Source organism: Mus caroli, unplaced genomic scaffold (assembly GCF_978045245.1).
Source record: "Mus caroli unplaced genomic scaffold, Mus_caroli_1 scaffold_4, whole genome shotgun sequence".
Classification (NCBI taxonomy): domain Eukaryota; kingdom Metazoa; phylum Chordata; class Mammalia; order Rodentia; family Muridae; genus Mus; species Mus caroli.
The window spans coordinates 730,983-752,043 of NW_028227259.1; the positions used below are offsets into that span (position 1 = coordinate 730,983).

General features: G+C 42.5%; 1 protein-coding gene across 4 annotated transcripts in view; it reads left to right on the forward strand.

Annotated features, from left to right (window-relative positions):
• The first annotated feature begins 6 nt into the window (after positions 1 to 6).
• Pex1 (peroxisomal biogenesis factor 1) overlaps positions 7 to 21,061 on the forward strand; it is a 36,881-nt gene continuing 15,826 nt past the window's right edge. For all 4 annotated transcript variants that reach the window (XM_021161853.3, XM_021161855.3, XM_021161854.3 and 1 more), the window contains exons 1-12: positions 7 to 257; positions 6,240 to 6,383; positions 7,846 to 7,929; positions 8,521 to 8,635; positions 8,739 to 9,502; positions 10,649 to 10,768; positions 12,834 to 12,957; positions 13,159 to 13,268; positions 14,499 to 14,581; positions 15,582 to 15,714; positions 19,337 to 19,433; positions 20,659 to 20,829. In XM_021161853.3, the coding sequence (XP_021017512.1) occupies positions 129 to 257; positions 6,240 to 6,383; positions 7,846 to 7,929; positions 8,521 to 8,635; positions 8,739 to 9,502; positions 10,649 to 10,768; positions 12,834 to 12,957; positions 13,159 to 13,268; positions 14,499 to 14,581; positions 15,582 to 15,714; positions 19,337 to 19,433; positions 20,659 to 20,829 (2,074 nt within the window). In that variant the 5' untranslated portion in view covers positions 7 to 128. The remainder of the gene's footprint in view (positions 258 to 6,239; positions 6,384 to 7,845; positions 7,930 to 8,520; positions 8,636 to 8,738; positions 9,503 to 10,648; positions 10,769 to 12,833; positions 12,958 to 13,158; positions 13,269 to 14,498; positions 14,582 to 15,581; positions 15,715 to 19,336; positions 19,434 to 20,658; positions 20,830 to 21,061) is intronic.

Sequence of the window (21,061 nt, forward strand, 5' to 3'; positions counted from 1 at the left end):
CTGAGGGTGACCGCGGCCGGGCCTGTGAAGAGGGGGGCGGGCCCGATCGATGTTCTCCGGTTCCGACACTCTCACCTGACGAGAAACCGGTGGACTCCGCTCTCCGGTGAGAGTTGAACCTTGGGACAATGTGGAGCAGCGATCGCTTAGCGGGTGCGGGGTCTGGTGGGGCGGTCGTGACGGTGGCCTTCACGAACGCTCGGGACTGCTTCCTGCATCTGCCGCGGCGCCTCGTGGCCCAGCTTCACCTGCTGCAGGTAACGCGCTGGCGGGACGCGGACACCACTGACGTGTCGTGGGACTAGGGTCGGCTGACACCTTTCCCTGCAGGGACATCGGCTGCCACCGACCCCGAGCTGAGGCGTGAGCGAGGGACCCCTGCGGGCACGGCGTGGAGTGGCAGCGTGTGCATCTACACCACGGCTAGTGAATCCTCAGACCCTACCGTGGAATTCCTAGTGCACCCCTTTAACTCAGTTAAAGCAAGCTGAGCATGCTAGGGTTCTGCCCCAGCATTCAGAAGCGGCCCTCGCTCAAGGATGGAAAGTTCTAGAGAGCTCTTATAGGTTTGCTTACAGGTTGCTAAAGCATTATCCTGCCAACGAGTTGCCGGTGCAGTGATAGAGGTGTTGAGTGGCCGACTTGGTTTGCAGATTTCCAAGGTTTCCAACCTGTGCGAAAGGTTAATAAAATGATAGATAGCTCTCCCTGCTCGGGAGGACTTCGAGCATAGCAAGAATATGTGCGGCGTGCGAGGTGGGGCGGGGTGACAAGGTGATGGAATTATTCACACCTCACACTTTAACCTCGGTTGCCAGGATTACTTGGACCTCAGTGAGCTGTCTGGATTCTGTCATTATAGTGGTAAGGCTATTAACCATCGGTGGAAATACAGCATCCATGTTTTCCTAAGAGTGAGCACAAATAGACTCTCACTCAAACTGTGTATTCATGGGGTTAGAGTATTTGAAATCTAAAATCCTAGGTGTATTGTACCTGAACACTGGCTCAAAAAAAATATGCAAGAGTTTGAAATGACTTCAAGTATTCTACTTTTATTTCCTCTTTGCAAGATTTATCTTGCTTTTACAGTCCACCTATCAGAACACACCAATTTCATCAGAACCATTCTTACTGTTAGTTTATCTTCACCAAATATTCTCTAACTCTCTGGTTTGCTTTCTGGTGACTGAAAAGAATCAGTCACTGTTACCAAATCCCAGCTTGGATCATTATTCCCTGTCATTTCTGATGGAGATTTCTCAGTGTACTTTCAAATCTCAAATTAGGCTTACCACTCCATGAGTTTAGAAAAATGCTTCCTTATGGTCGCTAAGAATTTGAACCTGACATGTTGTTGCTTCCTTGGATTCATCACTGTTTAGGAATTACATAGTCTTGGTCTTTATTATTATTTTTAATAAATAAAATACTAAGCATTTGAATTAAGTCTTGCATGCTTATATCTAATCTTTATTGTTTATAGAAAGGTGGAGCTATATACATATGTGGTTTCCCGTCCTTGTTTTGTGTAGTATTACTATGACTTTTGTTTAGAGGTCATTACTTTTAGCAATTAATTGATATGATACCATAAACTGACCATAACTTATATAACTGCTCACCATGATTAACTTTGGAACTCAACTTTTAGAAATTTAAAGTGACAGCTATGTTTTGCTGAAACTGTAAAGTATTGTTGCTTATGGATCATTTTCATTTTTGGTTATTTAGAATTCCCAAAATAATTGGCTTAGTCAGGGTTTCTACTGCTGCGATGAAACACTGTGACCAAAAGGAAGTTGGGGAGGAAAAGGTTTATTTGACTTACACTTCACATTGTAGTCCATCATTAAAGGAAACCAGGATAAGAACTCAGGCAGGACAGGAAACTGGAGGCAGGAGTGTGTGCAGAGGTCATGGAGGGGTGCTGCTTACTGGCTTGTTCCTAATGGCTTGCTCAGCCTGCTTTCTTATAGAACCCAGGGCTACTAGGGGTGTTACCACCCACTATTGGCTGGCCCTCCCCCATCAGTCACCAATTAAGAAAATGCCTTACATGCTTGACTGCAGCTGGATCTTATGGAGATATTTTCTTAGTTGAGGTTCCCTCCTCTCAGATAACTTAGTTTGAAACGCATTAACAAACTATCCTCCAGGCGTGGCGGCCACGCCTTTAATCCCAGCACTCGGGAGGCAGAGGCAGGCGGATTTCTGAGTTTGAGGCCAGCCTGGTCTACAGACTGAGTTCTAGGACAGCCAGGGCTACACAGAGAAACCCTGTCTCGAAAAACAAACAGGGCTGGTGAGATGGCTCAGTGGGTAAGAGCACCCGACTGCTCTTCCAAAGGTCTGGAGTTCAAATCCCAGCAACCACATGGTGGCTCACAACCATCCATAACGAGATCTGACTCCCTCTTCTGGAGTGTCTGAAAACAGCTACAGTGTACTTATGTATAATAATAAATAAATCTTAAAAAAAAAAAAAGAAAGGATCAATTATTTAAAAAAACAAAAAAAAAACAAAAAAAAGAAAAACAAAACAAACAAAACAAAAACCCAAGAAACTATCCAGGACAAATTGGCCCAAAAGGCATAGATCAGTATGAAAGCAGAAAGGTCCGTGTGTTGGGAATCATCTCATTTGAGCTGAAGTCCTAAATATGTAACAGGGATAGGCAGTTAGTGGGAGGAAGGGTTACAGCAGTGACCTTTATCTGATTTACCTCAAGGTGTTCACAATCCACATAGTCTGGCTGTTCCGCAGACTTACTGAGCCAGAGTCTATGAGGAATAGACTTTAAAAGCTGTAATAAATCTCCAGGTTACTTACATGCACAGCGTTGAGAGCCGTGGCTATAGAACATGAAAGGTTAACAGTGAAAGGACCTGAGTTATCTAGGTCATTTCCCCACTCTCGAGTCTGAGGCAGATTTCATTTTCACGAAGCTAACTTGTGCTCTTGTCTGCCCTGTGTCAGCTCCACTCGCCGCCTGCCACTGTTTCTCACCTGACTGGAGTGAGACACTCCTGACTCTGCTCCTGTGCTGGTTCTATGCCCACCCTCACCAAAGTCCCCTTCCTTTCATATAAACCTAGGTCTTTAACAATGGTGTAGTCCTTCTTCCAAGCAGCTCTGTGGTTGCCCATGGCTGTGTATGTTTCATTTGTTACATACTATCTTGTTTCAAACATGTCTTCCTTTGTTGATTCAAGTCCTTATTTAAGGACTGGGTACCAAGTAGATACTTAACTTAGAAGTTCTCGGTCTAGCCGGGCGTGGTGGCGCACGCCTTTAATCCCAGCACTCGGGAGGCAGAGGCAGGCGGATTTCTGAGTTCGAGACCAGCCTGATCTACAAAGTGAGTTCCAGGACAGCCAGGGCTACACAGAGAAACCCTGTCTCGAAAAACCAAAAAAAGAAAAAAAAAAAAGAAGTTCTCGGTCATACTGGTCAACCCCTTACTTCTTGGTCGGTTTTCTATTATTGTAGGGTCTGATTATATAGCCCTGGCTGGCTTGGAACTTTTTATGTTGATCAGGCTAGCTTTAAACTCACAGAGGCCCACCAGCTTCCACCTCCTGAGCATTGGGATTAAAGGTGTGAGCCTCCATGCCTGGTTTGTAAGATCCTTAAGGCCATCATGGCCCCTGTTCACTAGTCATGAGTAGTGTCTCCCATTGTTAACACCTCAAACCATGCCCTCGAGGGACACAGCCGCTCTCTGGTAAGAACCGCTGCTTATAGTCACGCTCTGTATATTTTAAGCTCAGCATATGCTGTGATTGCAACAGAAAGGGGATTCCTACCGACACCAAATGCAGAAAATGGATCTACACCTCACCCAGAAGGTGATGACAAGTGTGCAGACTTGTCGTTTCCTTGTGTTAGCAAGAGATAGCCCAGGCCTTAGACCTAGGCACCCCTGAGGCGTTTGAATGTATAGATTGACCTGATTGTTTCTTCTGTGGTGATGTTGATAACGCAGTGTGGGCCAACGTCAACAATCAGTGCACTTCTTGATTACCTTCCTGAACGGGTTCTGTTCTATTACTTCCATCTATCCGAAGGCTTCTGTGGTTCTAATGGAAACCAAGGTACAAGTCAGCTTAGAACATTAGTTGGCCAAACCTCACTGACTGCAGCTCATGACACTGCAGCTAGTAACTACATTTTGACCAAAAGCAAATGACTGAAATGTTTTTCTTGTCTGATAAAGTTGTTTTTTCTCTTGTTTCCCAGTAGCCTGGTAAATAGATATTGTAGACATTTCAGAATACACCTTATATTTCTTTCTTTAATGTCTGTCTCTGGTTTTAAAGCTTTCTTACGAAATAGGGGGCAATGAGTTGTATCAGCAATTTATGAAACCACCTAAAAAGTGCCTGGGGCTCTGTTACCTTTGCCCTTGTAACCTAGACAGTGACCCAGGACTTCTGACTCCAAAACCAGGGCTTGCTTTTGCTTTGTCAAACTGCTTAGTTGAATCGAGCTTTGCCAGCAGAAACAGTTGCATCTTTGCTTGGAAACTGTGAGAAAAATTATGCAGCTAAAGGACAAACAGTGGCTTTTGGTTTGTATTTTGTTCTTTCCAGACAGGGTTTCTCTGTGTAGCCCTGGCTGTCCTGGCACCCACTGGGTAGACCAGGCTGGCCTGGACCCCAGAGATCTGCCTGCCTGTGCTGGGATTAAAGGCGAACTTTCTTCTGTACAGAAGTTTACTAGTGAGCGTGTTTGAGAGCCATGTTGCCTAAGACTCCTGTATTCTTTGCTATTTGTTCTGTTTAAAGAAACATGGAATGCTGAAATTTGATATAAATGAGAGTTTGACTTCACTATTTTAAGGTTAGTGAATTTATTTGGAAATGAATTTCATAACACGTAGGCTTCCTGAGATAACAAGTCTTCAGGACTCTTCATCAAGGTGCTTGCTGATGTTTCTAAGAAGTGTTAAGTGTGTGGAGTGCTTGTGATGTAATGGCAGATGGGGAAAGCATAACATGTAAACGCATGAATCATTGACTGAAAAAGGCTAGCAAGAAGCATACAGAATACTTCATGTGATTGTGTCTCCCTCCAAGTGCACATATTTCCCAAGGGTCCTGTGCAGATAATTGTTTTGTTTTGTTTTGTTTTGTTTTAAATCCCAACCCTCCTGCCTCAGCCTCCCCAGTGCTAGGATGACAGCTGCAGAATCATCCCTGACAGTACAAGTCAGTAACCATAGAGGGCTTTGGTCCTTTAGCTCTCAGCCACAAGCTACAGATTCTGTTATTTTCATGTTTTGCTGGTCTAATAGATTTCTAATTTTAAGGACTTATTTTTAATTACATGCATGTGCTGGATCCCCAATAGGCTTAAAGTGCAAGCAGTGTTCTCTTCATCACAGAACCGCCTCTCTGACCCGTTTAAACTATATGCTTCTATAGTCTTATGACCTTTCTTTACTTATTCATTTTGGTTTTTGAGACAGAGTCTTACTGTATAGCCTTGGCTGGCATGGAGCTCACTCTGCAGACTAGGCTGGCTTTGAACTCAGAGACTAGCCTGCTTCTGCCTTCCAAGTGCTGGGATTAAAGGCGTGTGCCACCATGCCCAGCCAGTTTTATGAACTTTAAAAATCATTAAGGAACTACATAACACAGTATTTTCAGGCGGTCACTAACAGTAGTCCCCTCTGGGAGCATGGCTCCGCCTTTACCTTCTCTAACTTTTCCTCTTCTACCATGTGTATGTGTTACCTTATAAATAAATCTCTCGATCAGTAAAAGATTAAATACCCCAGCTGATAGGAGTTTCAAAAGTCTCAACTGTGTTGTTTTATATCTTTATATTTTTATTATTTTATTAAATATATAAGCACTTTTCCTGGATGTATATAATGTTTTTTTCTTCTCACATGCATACTAAAAGCCTGTGTAAGTTCATCCAACTACCTATGGCATTTTGAATTATGAATCCCTTGAATCAATCCATAAGGCTGTCATAAGACAGTGAACATATTGGTTTTTGGATAGTGAACATATTGGTTTTTTGGATAGTGAACATATTGGGTTTTTTTTGATATTTAAAATAATTATTGTTTTTTAAATTACAAATGTGAATAAAGAATGATTTAACTCCCTCTAACACTTTTTTTTGTTTTATTAGTTATAACAGTTGCTTATCTGATCCAGTGGGGGGGGGGGGACATAAAAACTGATCACCCCCTTTTCTCTCTCATTGTTTGGATAAACAGAATCAAGCTATAGAAGTGGCCAGCGATCACCAGCCTACCTACCTGAGCTGGGTGGAAGGCAGGCATTTTAATGATCAAAGTGAAAATGTGGCAGAAATTAATAGACAAGTTGGCCAGAAACTTGGACTCTCAAGCGGGGATCAGGTAAGTACAATGTGTGACAGCAGTCACTTCTTTTCAATGTCACATCCTAAGGTGAGGTCATTCGTATGCTCTTATAACCAGGCCAAGATACTCAAACTGACTATAGTTTGTTAAGTCAGTGTTTAACACACCTCCCACATGACTTTGTATTCTAGTTGCTCGTTTTCTAGCCAATTCTTTGAGAGATTTTTTTCTTTTGAGTGTTGGGATTTCTCCTTATTTTAGAACTTCATTTTAGTTCTTGTCACAACGGTTTTATTAGTGTGTGTGTGTGTGTGTGTGTGTGTGTGTTGGGATGGGGATGGAGAGTAGTGGGGCCAGGAGGAGGTCAGAAGCCATGCTTGGAGGTTGGAAGAGAACATGCAGGAATCCATTCTCTCTTAGCTGTTGAGCCATCTCTCCAGCCTGCCCACCCTAGTTATTGAGACAGGGTCTTTCACTGAACCTAGAGCCTGATAATTTACTGAGGCTGTCTGTCCAGTGAGCCTTGAGAACCTCCTCAGTGCTGGGATTATAGGAGCCATTTCTTACGGCTTTTACTGTGTGAGTACTCTGAGTCCAAACTCAGGTCCTCACACACACATGGCAAGTGCAGACTGGGCTGTCTCCCCAGCCCTTAGAGGCTTCCATTTTAAACAGGAAAATGACCTTAGAAGTCACCAGTGCCTTGCTTTACCAACCTATCTTTGCCCGGGATTTTCTAGCACAGTCCAGTGGCAACAGCTCTGGGCAGGATCAGCTTCCTAGGGTGGATTCTGATGTCTTGATTAGATCTCTGAACAGTCCTCCTTGTTTCTCATTTTCACGTGCTTCTCATTTGCCTTCGTTCCTGCAGACTCCTCTTTGTATCCTACTAGGAAGACTCCCAAAGAACATGCCCGAGTCCCCTTGCTAGCCTGGGGAGCACTCACTTCCTGGTGGGCAGGAAGTGCTCTCTGTTTCCTCATGCCCATCCTACCCAGAGTGGGTCATATGTGATCACTTGTGTCTGTAATTCCAGAGGCTGAGGCAGGAGAATCTTGAGGTCAAGGCCAGCCTTAGCCATATAGTCAGATCTATCAAGAAAGGAAGGAGAGGCTGACGAGATGGCTCAGTGGTTAAGAGCACTAGCTGCTCTTCTAGAGAACCCAGATTAATTCCCAGCACCCATATGGCACCTCACAACTGTCTATAGCTCCAGTCTTCTTTCTTGGAATATCTTTATTTATTTTTGAAAATGTGTTGTACTTGGATGTTCCTTTGTTCTGTAGTTCATTGTGAAAAATTTTTTTTCCTAAAATACTGAGTATATCAAGACCTAGCTAAGAATAAGTACTTAATATTTGTTATCTGAGACATGGAAGAAGGGGAGGGGGCAGAGAGAGATAGAGACAGTGAAACAGAATATTACCTAAAGAGATAACTTATTTTCTAGAGACAGGATACTCTTACAAAAGTAATATTTTATTTCTTATTTCTCCAGGTGTTTCTCAGGCCTTGTTCCCATGTGGTATCTTGCCAACAGGTTGAAGTGGAGCCTCTCTCAGCAGATGACTGGGAAATACTGGTAAAGGAAAATTAAGTGTTATCTTACTGTAAGGTTAAAGACATATAAGCACCAGTTGATATATTTCACTGGGCTTCTCTATGTATTCTGACTTAGTTCGTATATTAAGGATGACTTGGTAGAAATATAATGTATAACATGAGAATCACAGAGAAGCTAACCATGCTGTGTTTGGGATTTATTTATTTATTTATTTATTTATTTCAGTTTTTCCAGACAGGGTTTCTCTTTGTAGCCTTGGCTGTCCTGGAACTCATTCTGTAGACCAGGCTGGCCTCGAACTCAGAGATCCCCCTGCCTCTGCCTCCAAAATGCTGGGATTAAAGGTGTGCACTACCACCACCGAAGGGGTGTGTGTGGGGTGGGGGAAATTAATTTTAAATAGACTTCAGTGTCTCTTGACACAGAAACAAAACAACAATGGTTAGCTGAGATGTATGTATCCTCCGTATGTATCCGTATGTATCCCATGGCATCAAGTATACTTCAACTATAACAAGAAACTTTAAAATAAAAAAGAGTGGAGATTCCATCCCAGGTATGGAAGGATCTGAACACAGTGTGATCTGACCTTGCTCTCTGTTGTTCTAGGAGCTGCACGCCATTTCCCTTGAACAGCATCTTCTAGATCAGATTCGAATAGTTTTCCCCAAAGCTGTTGTTCCCATCTGGGTTGACCAGCAGACCTACATATTTATCCAGATCGGTAGGTGATGCTGTAATATGTGCTTGCACTATAATCCCTGCACTAGAGTGCCAGCTATGAAGCAGAGGTGAACGTGTACTAATGGGCTCTGTTTTCTACCCAGTCGCTCTGATGCCAGCTGCCCCTTATGGAAGGCTAGAAACTAACACCAAACTCCTTATTCAGCCAAAGACACGCCAAGCCAAAGAGAGCACACTTCCAAAAGAAGGAGACGCACATGGACAAGTTCATAGTTATGGGCGAGAACAGAAAGGATTGTCAAAGGAATTGCAAAGCAAGCAGCTTCATACGAACTCAGAGGGTGTCACTGCGTCCAATGGAAGAGACCCAAAAGTCCCAGGTGGCTCGTTGAAGCCAAGCTGGTGGGCTATGCTAGGAAGCATGTTTTCCTTTGGGCCAGACAATAAACAGGAGTCAGCCTGGGGCTCGTTGGAACTTGGTGCTTTCAAAAACATGCAGTCACAGGCTGCCCCTCTGGACAGTACTTTCAGGGTATGCCAAGTTCAGCCACCTAGTGCGCGTACCACCACCGCTACCTCTGTGTTTCAAAAACACTGCACCGCCCATGTATTTCCGTGGGACCAAGAATATTTTGATGTGGAGCCCAGCTTTACTGTGACCTATGGAAAACTAGTTAAGCTACATTCTCCAAAACAACAGCAAGACAAAAGTAAGCAGGGTGTCCTGTTGCCTGACAAAGAGAAGCAGCTGTCCAAGTCTCCAGATCATAAGCAGATCAGCTCCAACCACAGTGAGGAGGCTGCTGAGGCCTGTGTGCTGAAGGTAGTCTGGAATGGACTTGAGGAATTGAAGAATGCCACAGAGTTCACCAAAAGTCTAGAGCCTCTCCACCGTGGGAAAGTCTGGGTTAGTATGCGGTTATAGTGTGGGAAGAAACGTGTGGCTTGATCTTCCCCAAACTTTGGATTACAATAACATATATATAAACTGAAGACACACAGGAGTTAGTCTCTAAGAGTCTCCGTGTGAAGTGAGTGGTGTCTCCAGTCCCTCTTTAAATCTTTTAGTGCTCACCAATATTTGGGGAGATGAGAATTTGGGGGACATTGGAATAATGCTTAAGAGCATTGTTGCTTTTGCAGAGTACCCGGGTTTGATTCCCAGCACTCACATGGTGGCTCACAATCATCTGTAACTCAAGTTCCAGGGATTTCATATCCTCTTCTGGCTTCCATTGGCACCAAGCATGCTTTTGAAGAACAGACACGCAGACAGGCAGAACACACACATAAAATAAATCTAAGAAAATGTTTAAAGAATTTTTGACCATCTTTATTGAGATGAACTTTAGAGTGTACAATTTATTGTGTATGCAAGTTGTTTTTAGTATAAGATGGTGTGGTCATTGCCATAATCTCAGCTTAGAATAGTTTTATGAATGTGGCTGTAAATTTTACCATATACCTTTTGTATTGAACTGTACCCATGGTAGATCATGATGAGGTTTGACTACTCTAGCTTTCTCAGTAGTTCTCAGCTTTCAACACAAACACAAACTGTTGCTAGTCTTCATGTTTATGTCTCTCCCAAACCAATATGTTGAAATCCTTCCCACAAGGTGACTGTGTCAGGACATGAGACCTTTGGTGTGATTCGGTTACAAGGATGAAGGGTCCACTGTAACTAACGTCATCATGGGAGGTGCCTGCTCTCACTCCTCCTCCTCCTCTGCCCAGTGAGGACGCAGCAAGAGTGACCTCACATGCCTTGCCTATGAGGAGAGCCTCGCCAGCACCAACCCTACCATGCCAGTGTCTTAACTGTACATATCCCAGTTTATAAACCAAGGATGAATGCCTATTGTCTATAAGTTACCAAGCACACGGTATTTTGGTTAAAGTGGTCAGGCTAAAACAACTATGAATCGCTATGATACGATTGTGTGATGATGTCTATAATTTCACTTGAATTTAGAGAAAGTAATATCAGTATTTAGGCTATGAAATACCTTAATCAGTCTTTGAATGTATTTGTATTCTTTTTAAATTGCAGATTCCAGATGACCTGAGAAAGAGACTAAATATAGAAATGCATGCAGTAGTCAGAATAACTCCACTGGAAACCACGCCTAAAATCCCAAGATCTCTGAAATTACAACCTAGAGAGAACTTAGTGAGTTCAAACCTCTGTTGTATCAAAATTCGTTTATGGATGTTACAGAATTTCTCATAGTTCATTGATAATAATGTACTTCTTCGTTGTTAGGAGTTACACACCATGGTGTTTTAGCCATTCCCAGGGAGCAGCTCAGCTGATGGACTGCATTCATGGTGGGCTCTGCATCCACTGCTGCCTTTTTCAAACCGTTTCCCTCCCTGCAAACAAAAAAGCTTCAGCCGTTACACAATGACTCCTGTCCCTTCCTCCCATCTCCTGACAACCTGCTCTATGTTTGGAGATTGTTTATTCCAGATACTCTGTAGAAGTGGAGTCAGACAGTATTTGTCTTGTGTATCTGACTGACTTCATTTCACATAATGTCTTCAAGGTCCCTCTATTGTGGCATACATCAGAACTTCATTCTGTCATCATTATATAATTGTCTGTCCATCCAAATAGTGATGAACTTATGTGGCTTCTTCTTGTTGGCTCCTGTGAGTCATGCTACAGGAAGCAGTGGAATACAAGTATCTATTTGACTAGTTTCTATTCCTTTAGATATATATACCTAGAGGTTATATGATGGACTTGTGGGCCAATAACTATGTTTAATTTTAGAAGCAAGGAAATCGTTAGTAAGCAAATGTGAATGTGTCAGTGCAAAGATGGGTATTCTGTCTTTTTTTTAATTGATATTTTGGAGGTGAGAATGGAGATGGGTTGGGAGAGTGTTTGTCTAGCTTGAACATAGTCTGGGTTTGACCCCCAGATGTGTAATCAGTAATGGTGGTGCCTACCTGTTAATATCAGCACTTAGCAGGTGGAGGCAGGAGGATGAGAACTTCAAGGTCATCTTCAGCACCACAGAGTTCAAGGCGAGCCTAGCTACATGAGACGACGGTGCCTTTTCTTAGCCTCCGTTTGGTAGTGATCAGCTTCTAAACTGAGCATAGCCAGCAGGTGACTGTATGAAGAAACAGAACAGAAGTAGAACTGTCTGAGAAATGGGAGAGCACGGGTCTACTGCACTAGGCAGAGTCATCAGTACTTTCTATATGCTTTGTATGGGTGTGTGTACACACAGTGTGTACATGTGGGCATGCAGGTGCATGTGCTCATGTGCACAGCATGTGGTGGGCAGAGGATTACCTCTGCTGTCGCTCCTCAGGTGCCATCCACTTAGTTTTCTGAGTCACGTCTCTCATTGGCCTAGGACTTGGCAAGCACACTAGCTAGCCCTGGGATCCACCTGTCTCCTCACCCCAAGGCTGGGACTGCAGCTTAAAATCAGTGCTCATGTTTGAAAACTCATCCCAACCCTCTATGAATCTTTATTACTCCACTAATATTACTGAGCGTCATTTATTGTCAGATGAGTTCTTAAGAACGGAATTTGTAAAACTTTAAAGACTAGCAATGGTTTTCTTATAGTTTATTTTAGAGCTTTGAACAATGAACACTCTACTCGTTTAGCATATAGCTAGACTGTGGTCCGCATTAAAAGGGACAGTGGCTTAAACATATGCACTATTTAATTTTCTCATGGACTGGGAAGGTTGAAGGCACTCATGGGTGGTTAACCTTGCTGTCAAGGACCTAGGCTCCACATCATTTCCTCTCCTGCTGTCCTTGGCTGTGGTTTGGCTCCTTTATGCTGGCAGTGATTCTGAGCGTCCTGCCTGAGTTCTGTGGACCAGTAGAACGAAACAAGGCCCAAGTGTCCTTGCTGCGTTTCCTTACCTTTGACTGGGAAGAGAGGCTGTCCGTGGCTGCTGACCGCATGCCACCAGCCACCGTGAGGCCACATACGCTCTACTTTGTTTGGTATTTGTTTCGCTGGGCAGACAGAAAAGGATCACTTAGCCACTTTTGCTGTGCATGGAAATGGTTCCTCCAAGGCTGAGGAATGCAGCCATCATGGCAGATCACGCATCAGCATGTAGCATCTGAACATCCTGTGTTGGGTATATTTGGTAAGATTTTATATGTTGCTGGGAAGGCATGCTAAAATAAGTGTGTTAAGGTCAAGGTGGATATTAGGATACTCGGTTTACTCTTCCATCTTTTTCTCTGGCAGCCTAAAGACGTCAATGAAGAAACTATAAAAACAGTGTTCTCATCTTGGGTACAGCAGTCTGCTACCACGATGCTTCCTTTGGTAATATCAAAGGAAGAGTGTATTAAGCTGGAAATTAAAGATGGTGGGTAAAAGTGTGATTCTGTTTTTCCTATGAAACAGTTGTAACATCTAAATCGTCTTTAAAATTGTTTTTCGAATTTGTGTCACACATGAACAGTGAAATGAAACAGTGTTCTCTGTGTTGAAGAATGTCTTATTTCAAACAAATTATTTCCTCTCAGTTTCAGTTCTAACTCTTCGTTTGTTACTTTCTTCTTAACAGGGATGAAAGAGTTCTCTCTGAGTACAGTTCATTCTCAGGAAAAAGAAAAGGAACAAGGAAAAGCTGTGTTTGTGTTGAGTTCCATCCTGCTGCAGAAGATCTCAGTACAAGTAATTATATACTATTGATGTGTGATGAAGTGATCCATGCTTGCTATCTGCGACTAGTAGAGTCTAAGTTTCTGTCTGGAAGCGTACATCCAGAAGTAGATTAGAAAGCACATGAGAAGAGTAAGGAATAACTTGATTTTAAATATGTTATAATTTATCTAAGCAAATTTCTGATTTACCCTAAGTGTAAACATTAGTTAAGCACGATTAAATTTCAGGTTTTCTGTTGCTTATGTAAACTGGTAAAAAGTCATTATTGAACGTTCTATGTGTTAAACAAATGGAGATTTAGTTTTAGAGGACTGATTTTTTTTTTTTTTTTAGATTTATTTATTTATTTTATGGATATGAGAATTGCATGTACACCTTCCTGCCAGAAGAGGGCATCAGATCCCATGACAGATGTTTGTGAGACACCATGTGGTTGCTGGGAATTGAACTCAGGACCTCTGGAAGAGCAGTCAGTGCTCTTAACCACTGAGCCATCTCTCCAGCCCTGATTTTTTTTTTTTTTTAAGCTCATATTTTGGGGCCAGTGAGATGGCTCGGTGGGGAAATGTGGTAGCCATCCCAGCCTGGTGACCTGAGTTTCATTCCTGGAAGCCATGTAAAAGCTGGAAGGAGCAAGCCACCACCACCAAGGTTGTCCTCTGACCTCCTCTGTGCACATGGGCCACCTCTTCATTGTAGTGTGCCTGCACACACACCTCAGAGTTGTTCTTGATTTCCACATGTGTACATGAACCAACTCCTCATTGAAATGTGTGCATGTGCATACACACATACACTCCAAAGTTGTCCTCTGACCACCACATATGCACATGAGCCACCTATGCATTGAAATGCACACACACACACACCCCAAAATCATCTTCTGACTTCCACATGCGTGCTGCTGCACCTGATCCACCTAGACTGTCTCCTTATCTCGGAAATGTGATTGAGGGGCTTGCCCTTCAGAAAAGGGGCAAATGTAAGAGCCATGAGAAGAACAGGAGCGACACAAACACCCATAGCATGTCATCAGACAGCTTCGTTCTCTCTCCTGTGAACGTCCGTGTTGCATGTGTGAGAACCTGGTCATCAGGGTGTCTCAGGCCATGTTCTCTCTCGGTGCTCATCATCTCCTTTCCCTGTTAGCACAGTTGATGGTTCTTCTTTCTGGGACTTGGGAAGCAAACAGAAGACTTAACCTTGAAATGTAAAACTGGCTTTTCCTTGCTGCTGTAGGTCCTTCTAGAGCCCATGATAAGAGAAGAACAGAGTGAGGAAATTGACTTTCTTCTTCCCTCTTTAACGCTGAGCTCTTTGGGGTAAGAGGTTATGGTCAAATGAGTATGTTCACCGGCTGCTCTGGGCAGCTCCTGTACCAGTGTTAAGTGACCAGGAATGCCAACGATGAGGAGATAATTGCCAAGGATTATGTCTGTTCTCACACATAGGTTGGAAGTTGACCTTGTCACTTAGGGAGGTGGTTTTATTAGAGACTCTCCTTTGAGAATTGACTTGTGAGACGAAAGCTAGCCGAAATCACCTGATGACTGTACTTGACTAAGACAGTAGTGGTCAAACCAATAAAAGCATCTTACTAGCTAAATCTAAAATACTGGTTCAGTGGTAAAAAACATTTCAAATTAAGTTATTCCTTCACTTCTTTTTTATAATAGTGAGAAATTTTTTCATCTTTTCAGAAAAACGAACCTGAAAAGGAAGCCCTCTTAGTGTCTTTATTGTGTGCTATGAATGGCAGCCACAGAAACATTCACACAAGAGCTTCCGTGCTTATACTGGATGTGATAGCATTGACTGCTCTAGTGAAAGAGTTAAACCTTGAAGAGGTGCAGCTCTGTGCATTAACAGGAAACAAACTCTCTTTGGATTCCACTTTCAGGAGTTTTGTCCCCTTTGTGTTTTCATGAACAAAATCATGATAGAAATCAAGAAATAGTATAGATTCAAAGTTTGTCTAAGACAGAGTGAAGCTAAGTTTCAAAAGGAAAATTCAGAGGAGCTGAATCTTTGATTATCCAGTAAGCACTCCCAAAGCAGCTGTCTGTGATAGTATTGATTACCAAACTGAAAGAGCCATGAGGATGGGAGCGTCAAGGTGTGTAACAGACCCCACAAGCAACCGTTAGTGTTGCACAGTGTCTGAAAGCTGCACAGAGACAGCCTGCCACCATTAGCCTAAGTAAAGGACGCTCTAAGACTTTACTCCTAAAACCTCTCTAACTAGCCCAGGAAGTAAGGCCTTTTCTAGCTAGGTTTTCCTCGCTATGGTCTTTGTCACATAAGGATGTTTGTGTTTTGCAGAGGAGTGAGCGCCTTAGGTGTATTTGCAATGGACCACATCACTCACAGTCTCCTAGGACGCCCGATGTCTCGGCAGCTGATGGCCCTCGTTGCAGGACTTAGGAATGGCGCTCTTTTGATCACTGGAGGAAAGGTACTCAGTTATAATGTGTTCCTCCTCGCTAGTGCTCCTCCTCACTAGCTAGTAGCATTTTGTGCTTATCTCTTTTGATTTTGTACATGTATTTTTATAGAACTTTTAATAGGTGTGACCTGTTAGGTATTAGGGAAGTAGTCATGAATTCATACACCCTCTCTTGTCTTAGCTAGGGTTCTAGTGCTGTGAAGAGACACCCTGACCACAGCAACTCTTGTAAAGGAAAGCATTTCACTGGGGCTGGCTTACAGTTTCAGAGGTTCAGTTCATTATTATGTTGTGGAGCATGGCAGCATGCAGGCAGGCATGGTGCTGGAGAAGGAGCTGAGAGTTCTGCATCCTGACCTGAAACCAGCAGGAGACTGTGAGCCACACTGAGCATTAGCTTGAGCACAGCAGACCTAAACCCCCAGCCCCTCCAACCAGGCCACACCTCCTAAGAGTGCCGCTTCCTAAGGACCAAGCATTCAAGCACTTGAGTCTGTGGGGGCCGCTCCTATCCACACCGGCACACCTCTCAATCCCTTTTCTGTGCCAATTGATAAGATTATATGATTTTTAGTAGTTAGCCTACTGATAAGGTTGTAGATAGTGATTGGTATATTTTTAAAAATAAATCCCACTTGGCTGTGGTTACTTGTACTTGCTAGCGTTCTGTTCGCATTTATGGGAGACTCTGGTCTGCAGCTTTTGCGGCTGTCCTGTCTTGTCTAGTTGTACAGTCAATGTGATGGTTTGGATATGCTCGGCCCAGGGAGTGGCACTATTAGGAGGTGTGGCCTTGTTGGAGTATAGGTGTCACTGTGGGCATGGGCTGCCTGGAAGTCAGTCTTTTTCTGTTTGTCTTCGAAACATGATGTAGAACTCTCAGCTCCCCCTGCACTGTGCCTGATTGGATGCTGCCATTCTGTACTGAACCTCTAAGCCAGCCCCAAATACATGTTCTCCTTATAAGAGTTGCCCTGGTCATGGTGTCTGTTCACAGCAGTAAAACCCTGTCAATGTATTACTTGCTCATAAAATGAGCTGTCAAGTGTCCCCTTGTTTTTGTGAGAGAAGAGACTATAAAGTTGGCATTCATTCATTCTTTAAAGGCTTTGTAAAATCTGCAGCAAACCCATCTAAGCCTAGAGAGTCCTTAATGCAATAGCTTTTGAATGATCAACCCCATATTCTTAATGGTTACAGGACTGCTTGGGTAGTCTGATCCATCTTGATTAACAAGCAGTTGTTGGTTTTTAAAGTGTTGGTCCAGTTCTTCTACAGTGTCAAATTTATGAGCATAAAGTTATTTTCTCGTATTTTCCTTTAGATCCAGATTCCTGCAGGATCTGTTGTGCTGCCCTGTTTTCTGACACTGGAGATGTGTATTCTCTTTTTAACTTTATTGTCTTGGTTGAAATCCCTGACCTCTAAAGAGGCTTACTGTCTTACTCTCCACCAGTGCTGTGTTATTTCCTGTGCCCAAAGGCCAGTGTGTTGTCATTGGAGAGATGCTTTATTGATAAAAATTCTTAATGCCTTTGTAGAGCAGTGGGGCTGAGTTCCTAGCAGCCACAGTGAGTGGCTCACAACCACCTGTAAGTCCAGCTCCAGATGATACGGTGCTCTCTTCCACCCTCCACAGGCATCTGCGTACACACACACACACACACACACACACACTCACATTCAAAAAGTCTTATACATAATCTTTAAAAATAAACAAAGCAGTGCAGTCTTGGTGAGTCATAGTGCTTTTACAATTATAGACATTAAAATTTCTTCATTTCTCTTCATTCCATTTAAATAACTCTTCATGTTGCTAGTCTAGTTTCTCTTTCCTATTTTACATAAATATGGGAACGATTCTTTGTCATTCTTTAATGACCACATCATCATGGTAAAATATTTATTCTCAAGAAGCCTTGTCCCACTGTCTACAAAAGCAGACTTTTGAAGTCCCTCCTAGAGTACCATAGCCAGTAGAAGAACAGAGGAACTGGGTTTACGTGTCAACTTTGTAATGTGCTTATTATTGTTTAAGTTTTGTTTCTCATCTGTGTTTGTGGGACTAGCCTCACTTAAGGGAGAGTAAACATGCAAATGTGTAAGTCACAAGTGTGACTTAACTCTAAGTTGGAAGAAAAGGCCATCTGACAGGACAGATGATAATGATATGTCTGGTCTATAGTCCAGCACCACTAATGCTTTTAGTCTTTGAAGTCTATTACATTTAAATATGCTAATTCTATATAATATCTATATATTACCTAATTCTGTGTAATATCTCTCTATAATAATTCTATATAATACCTAATTGTATAAAAGATCATGATGATAGTGTGCATTTGTTGAGTGCCTCCAAATTGTAGATTTCTCATGTCAGATTTTGCTGGGTTTTGCTAGTAGTCAGGACAGTGCCCTTGAGCTGACGTAATGCTTTTGACTCCAGAGAAGTGACAGCAAGTGGCAGTCAACTGAAAGGAGAAGCTGATGGGAAAGAACTATAAAACCTCCCCGGTGTGGCCATGCCAGCGGACACTGGAGAGATGGGAGCAAACGGTGAAGCATGCTTCCTTCTGATGTCATGACGCTGCTTCTTCCTAAAAGCATTCTGATGCTCACTAAACATGCATTTGCTGGGATGTTCACTTTGACTTGGTGATGGCTAAAATTGGAAGGGAAATAAATATAAAGCATAGAGAAGTAACTTGTTAAACAGCTTAAGTAAAAACATGAAATTATAAAACTTCATTAATATTTTAGTTTTGCTTTTATACATTTATAATAGAATACTTAGAAAGATGAAAACACTTGATAGAGGGTAGACTTTTCACCTGAGGTCTCCCACCTTTTTTTACTAAGTATACTTGTTTTTAATCTTTACAAATTATTTTAGAATGAGAAAAAAAAAAAAAAGACCAAAGCTTGTATTTCAAAAAAAAAAAAAAAAGCAGCTCATTGACTGTAAGCCAGTGTCCAGTCCTTTGTTCTTATATCAAAGTAGACAATCTGGCAGCTGAATTGTTTCTCAGGGACAGTGCTGTGTGTGTTGCCTGTAATCCCAGCCACTCCAAAGGCTGAGGCAGGGGGATCTTAAATTCAAGGCCAGACTGCCAACATGATAAGACCTAATCTGGTAGAACATATCATATAATCATCTCTGTCACAGGAAAAAAGTGCCTGAAGGTTGTATTGCACATTAGCTGGTTGCTACAGTAATCATTAAGAAAGGAATAATTAAACTATTTAGTACAAGTTAATAGGGATATTAGTATTTTTTTCTCATTAAAATAATTGAAATTACATAATAATTTCTTATTAATTTCAAAAATTATTTTATTTATGTATTAATCATGTCTTGTACCAGTAAAGTATTATTTTAAAGGTTTTTATTTAAATGCTATCAGTATTACCTAGCAAGTGTAGAACTGAGTTTATTTTCTATCTGTGCACTATATTGAACCCAGGCCTAACACAGTAAGAGCCTTGTTTAGTAGCACAGAGTCACACACTGCAGCAGGATTGATGTCTACTTATCAGTCAGAGAGGCTGAATCTTGGTGGCTGCTGCAGTGGCAGAAGCTACCTCTGTAACAAAGTCGATTGAGTGTTCAGAGAAAGCGATTTTCTTCCAGGGAAGCGGGAAGTCAACATTAGCGAAAGCCATCTGTAAGGAAGCACAGGACACTCTGGATGCCCATGTGGAGACAGTCGACTGCAAAGCTTTACGAGGTAGGAGTGAGTACTCACGAATCCCTTTCATAGACAGGAATGTATTATCAATGCCATTGTAGACAGGAATATATTATCAATGCCATTATCAGATACAGTTATGTAGTTTTTAAACTTTTATTTTTGTCTTTTAGTCATTGGAAATCCTTAGAAGTTGGGAAGCTGGGCACGTGGCACAAGTCTTTAATCCCAGCACTTGCAGAGCAGGGGCAGGTGAATCTCTGTGAGTCTGAGTTGAGCTTGATGTAAAGAGCAAGGGCTGCATAGGGAGACCCTGTCTCAGAAAACCAAACAAGAAAGCCGGGCATGGTGGTGCACGCCTTTAATCCCAGCCCTGGCTGTCCTGGAACTCTGTAGACCAGACTGGCCTCTAACTCATAGAAATCCACCTGCCTCTACCTCCCAGGTCCTGGGATTAAAGACATATGTCACCTCTGCCTGACCCACTTGTGTGTTTTTTAAAATCTAGCATTTGTGTTATTATCTATTTAGTTAAAACAGGAGGTTGGAACAATTTACTTTGAACAAGTAACTTGCTTCTAGGATTCCACTACCACCCGGCTCCCAGTAGTCTTTGTAGCTTATGTGTTCTAGTGTGTAATAAGAAAGGAAGAAATAATGTTGTATAGATGTATGAAATTCTCAAAGAATAAATAAAACTATATTTTAAAGCAAGGTAAAGATAGCTTTTGAAAACTCATTGTTTCATTTGCTGTAAAGGAGGTTTGAATCTTCTTTGAAGCCCCATGGGGAAGAATCTAGCTTAGAGCTAAGCGTCAGGAAACTTTTGCATTAGATTACAGATCTGTAATCTTTCTGTCTTTTGAAAACTAAAACTTTGTACCACACCTGGGACAATGTTGAATCCAAGTGTGTCATAGAAATGTAGGAGCTTCCAGGTCTCCGGGACGCTAGGATTTGACCAGGCCTCGAGCCTTACTCTAGTTTGCCATCCTGTGTAGTTCATGGCTGTGAGCTGTCTGAAACTCTGGAGTGTGTCAGAGTAGCATAGTCCTCTCCTCTGTGATACAGTTCGGCATTGTGAGGCCTTGGACACTTAGGAGTTGAATGTGTCAATGACTAACAAGGTTTTTGATTGATATATTAATAGAGCATGGGTTTAATTTCTACAAATAAACTACTATTGAGTTCTTCTAGTGCTTTCAAGAGGAGCTTAAACTTCCCACCCTTGAAATAACACTGAACCCGCATCTTCTGAGTCTAGGAAAAAGGCTTGAAAACATACAAAAAGCCCTAGAGGTGGTTTTCTCAGAGGCCACCTGGAGGCAGCCATCTGTCATTCTGCTGGATGACCTGGACCTCATTGCCGGACTGCCAAGTGTCCCAGAGCAGGAGCACAGCCCTGAAGCAGTGCAGAGCCAGCGGCTTGCACATGGTAATGGTCCCCTGCTGGGGTGGGAGCTTTTTCTTTTGTCAGGCAACATTTTTCATTTTAATGGTAAATCTATTTTTTACATTGTTAATTAGTTTTATTTATTACTTGTCCCTGTGTTGGGGGGTGGCACCCCTAATGCCTGTGTGTACATATGGAGGTCAAAGGACAGTTCCCAGGAGTCTCTTCTCTCCTTCCACTGTGTGGGTCCTGGAGATTGACCTAAGATTGTCAG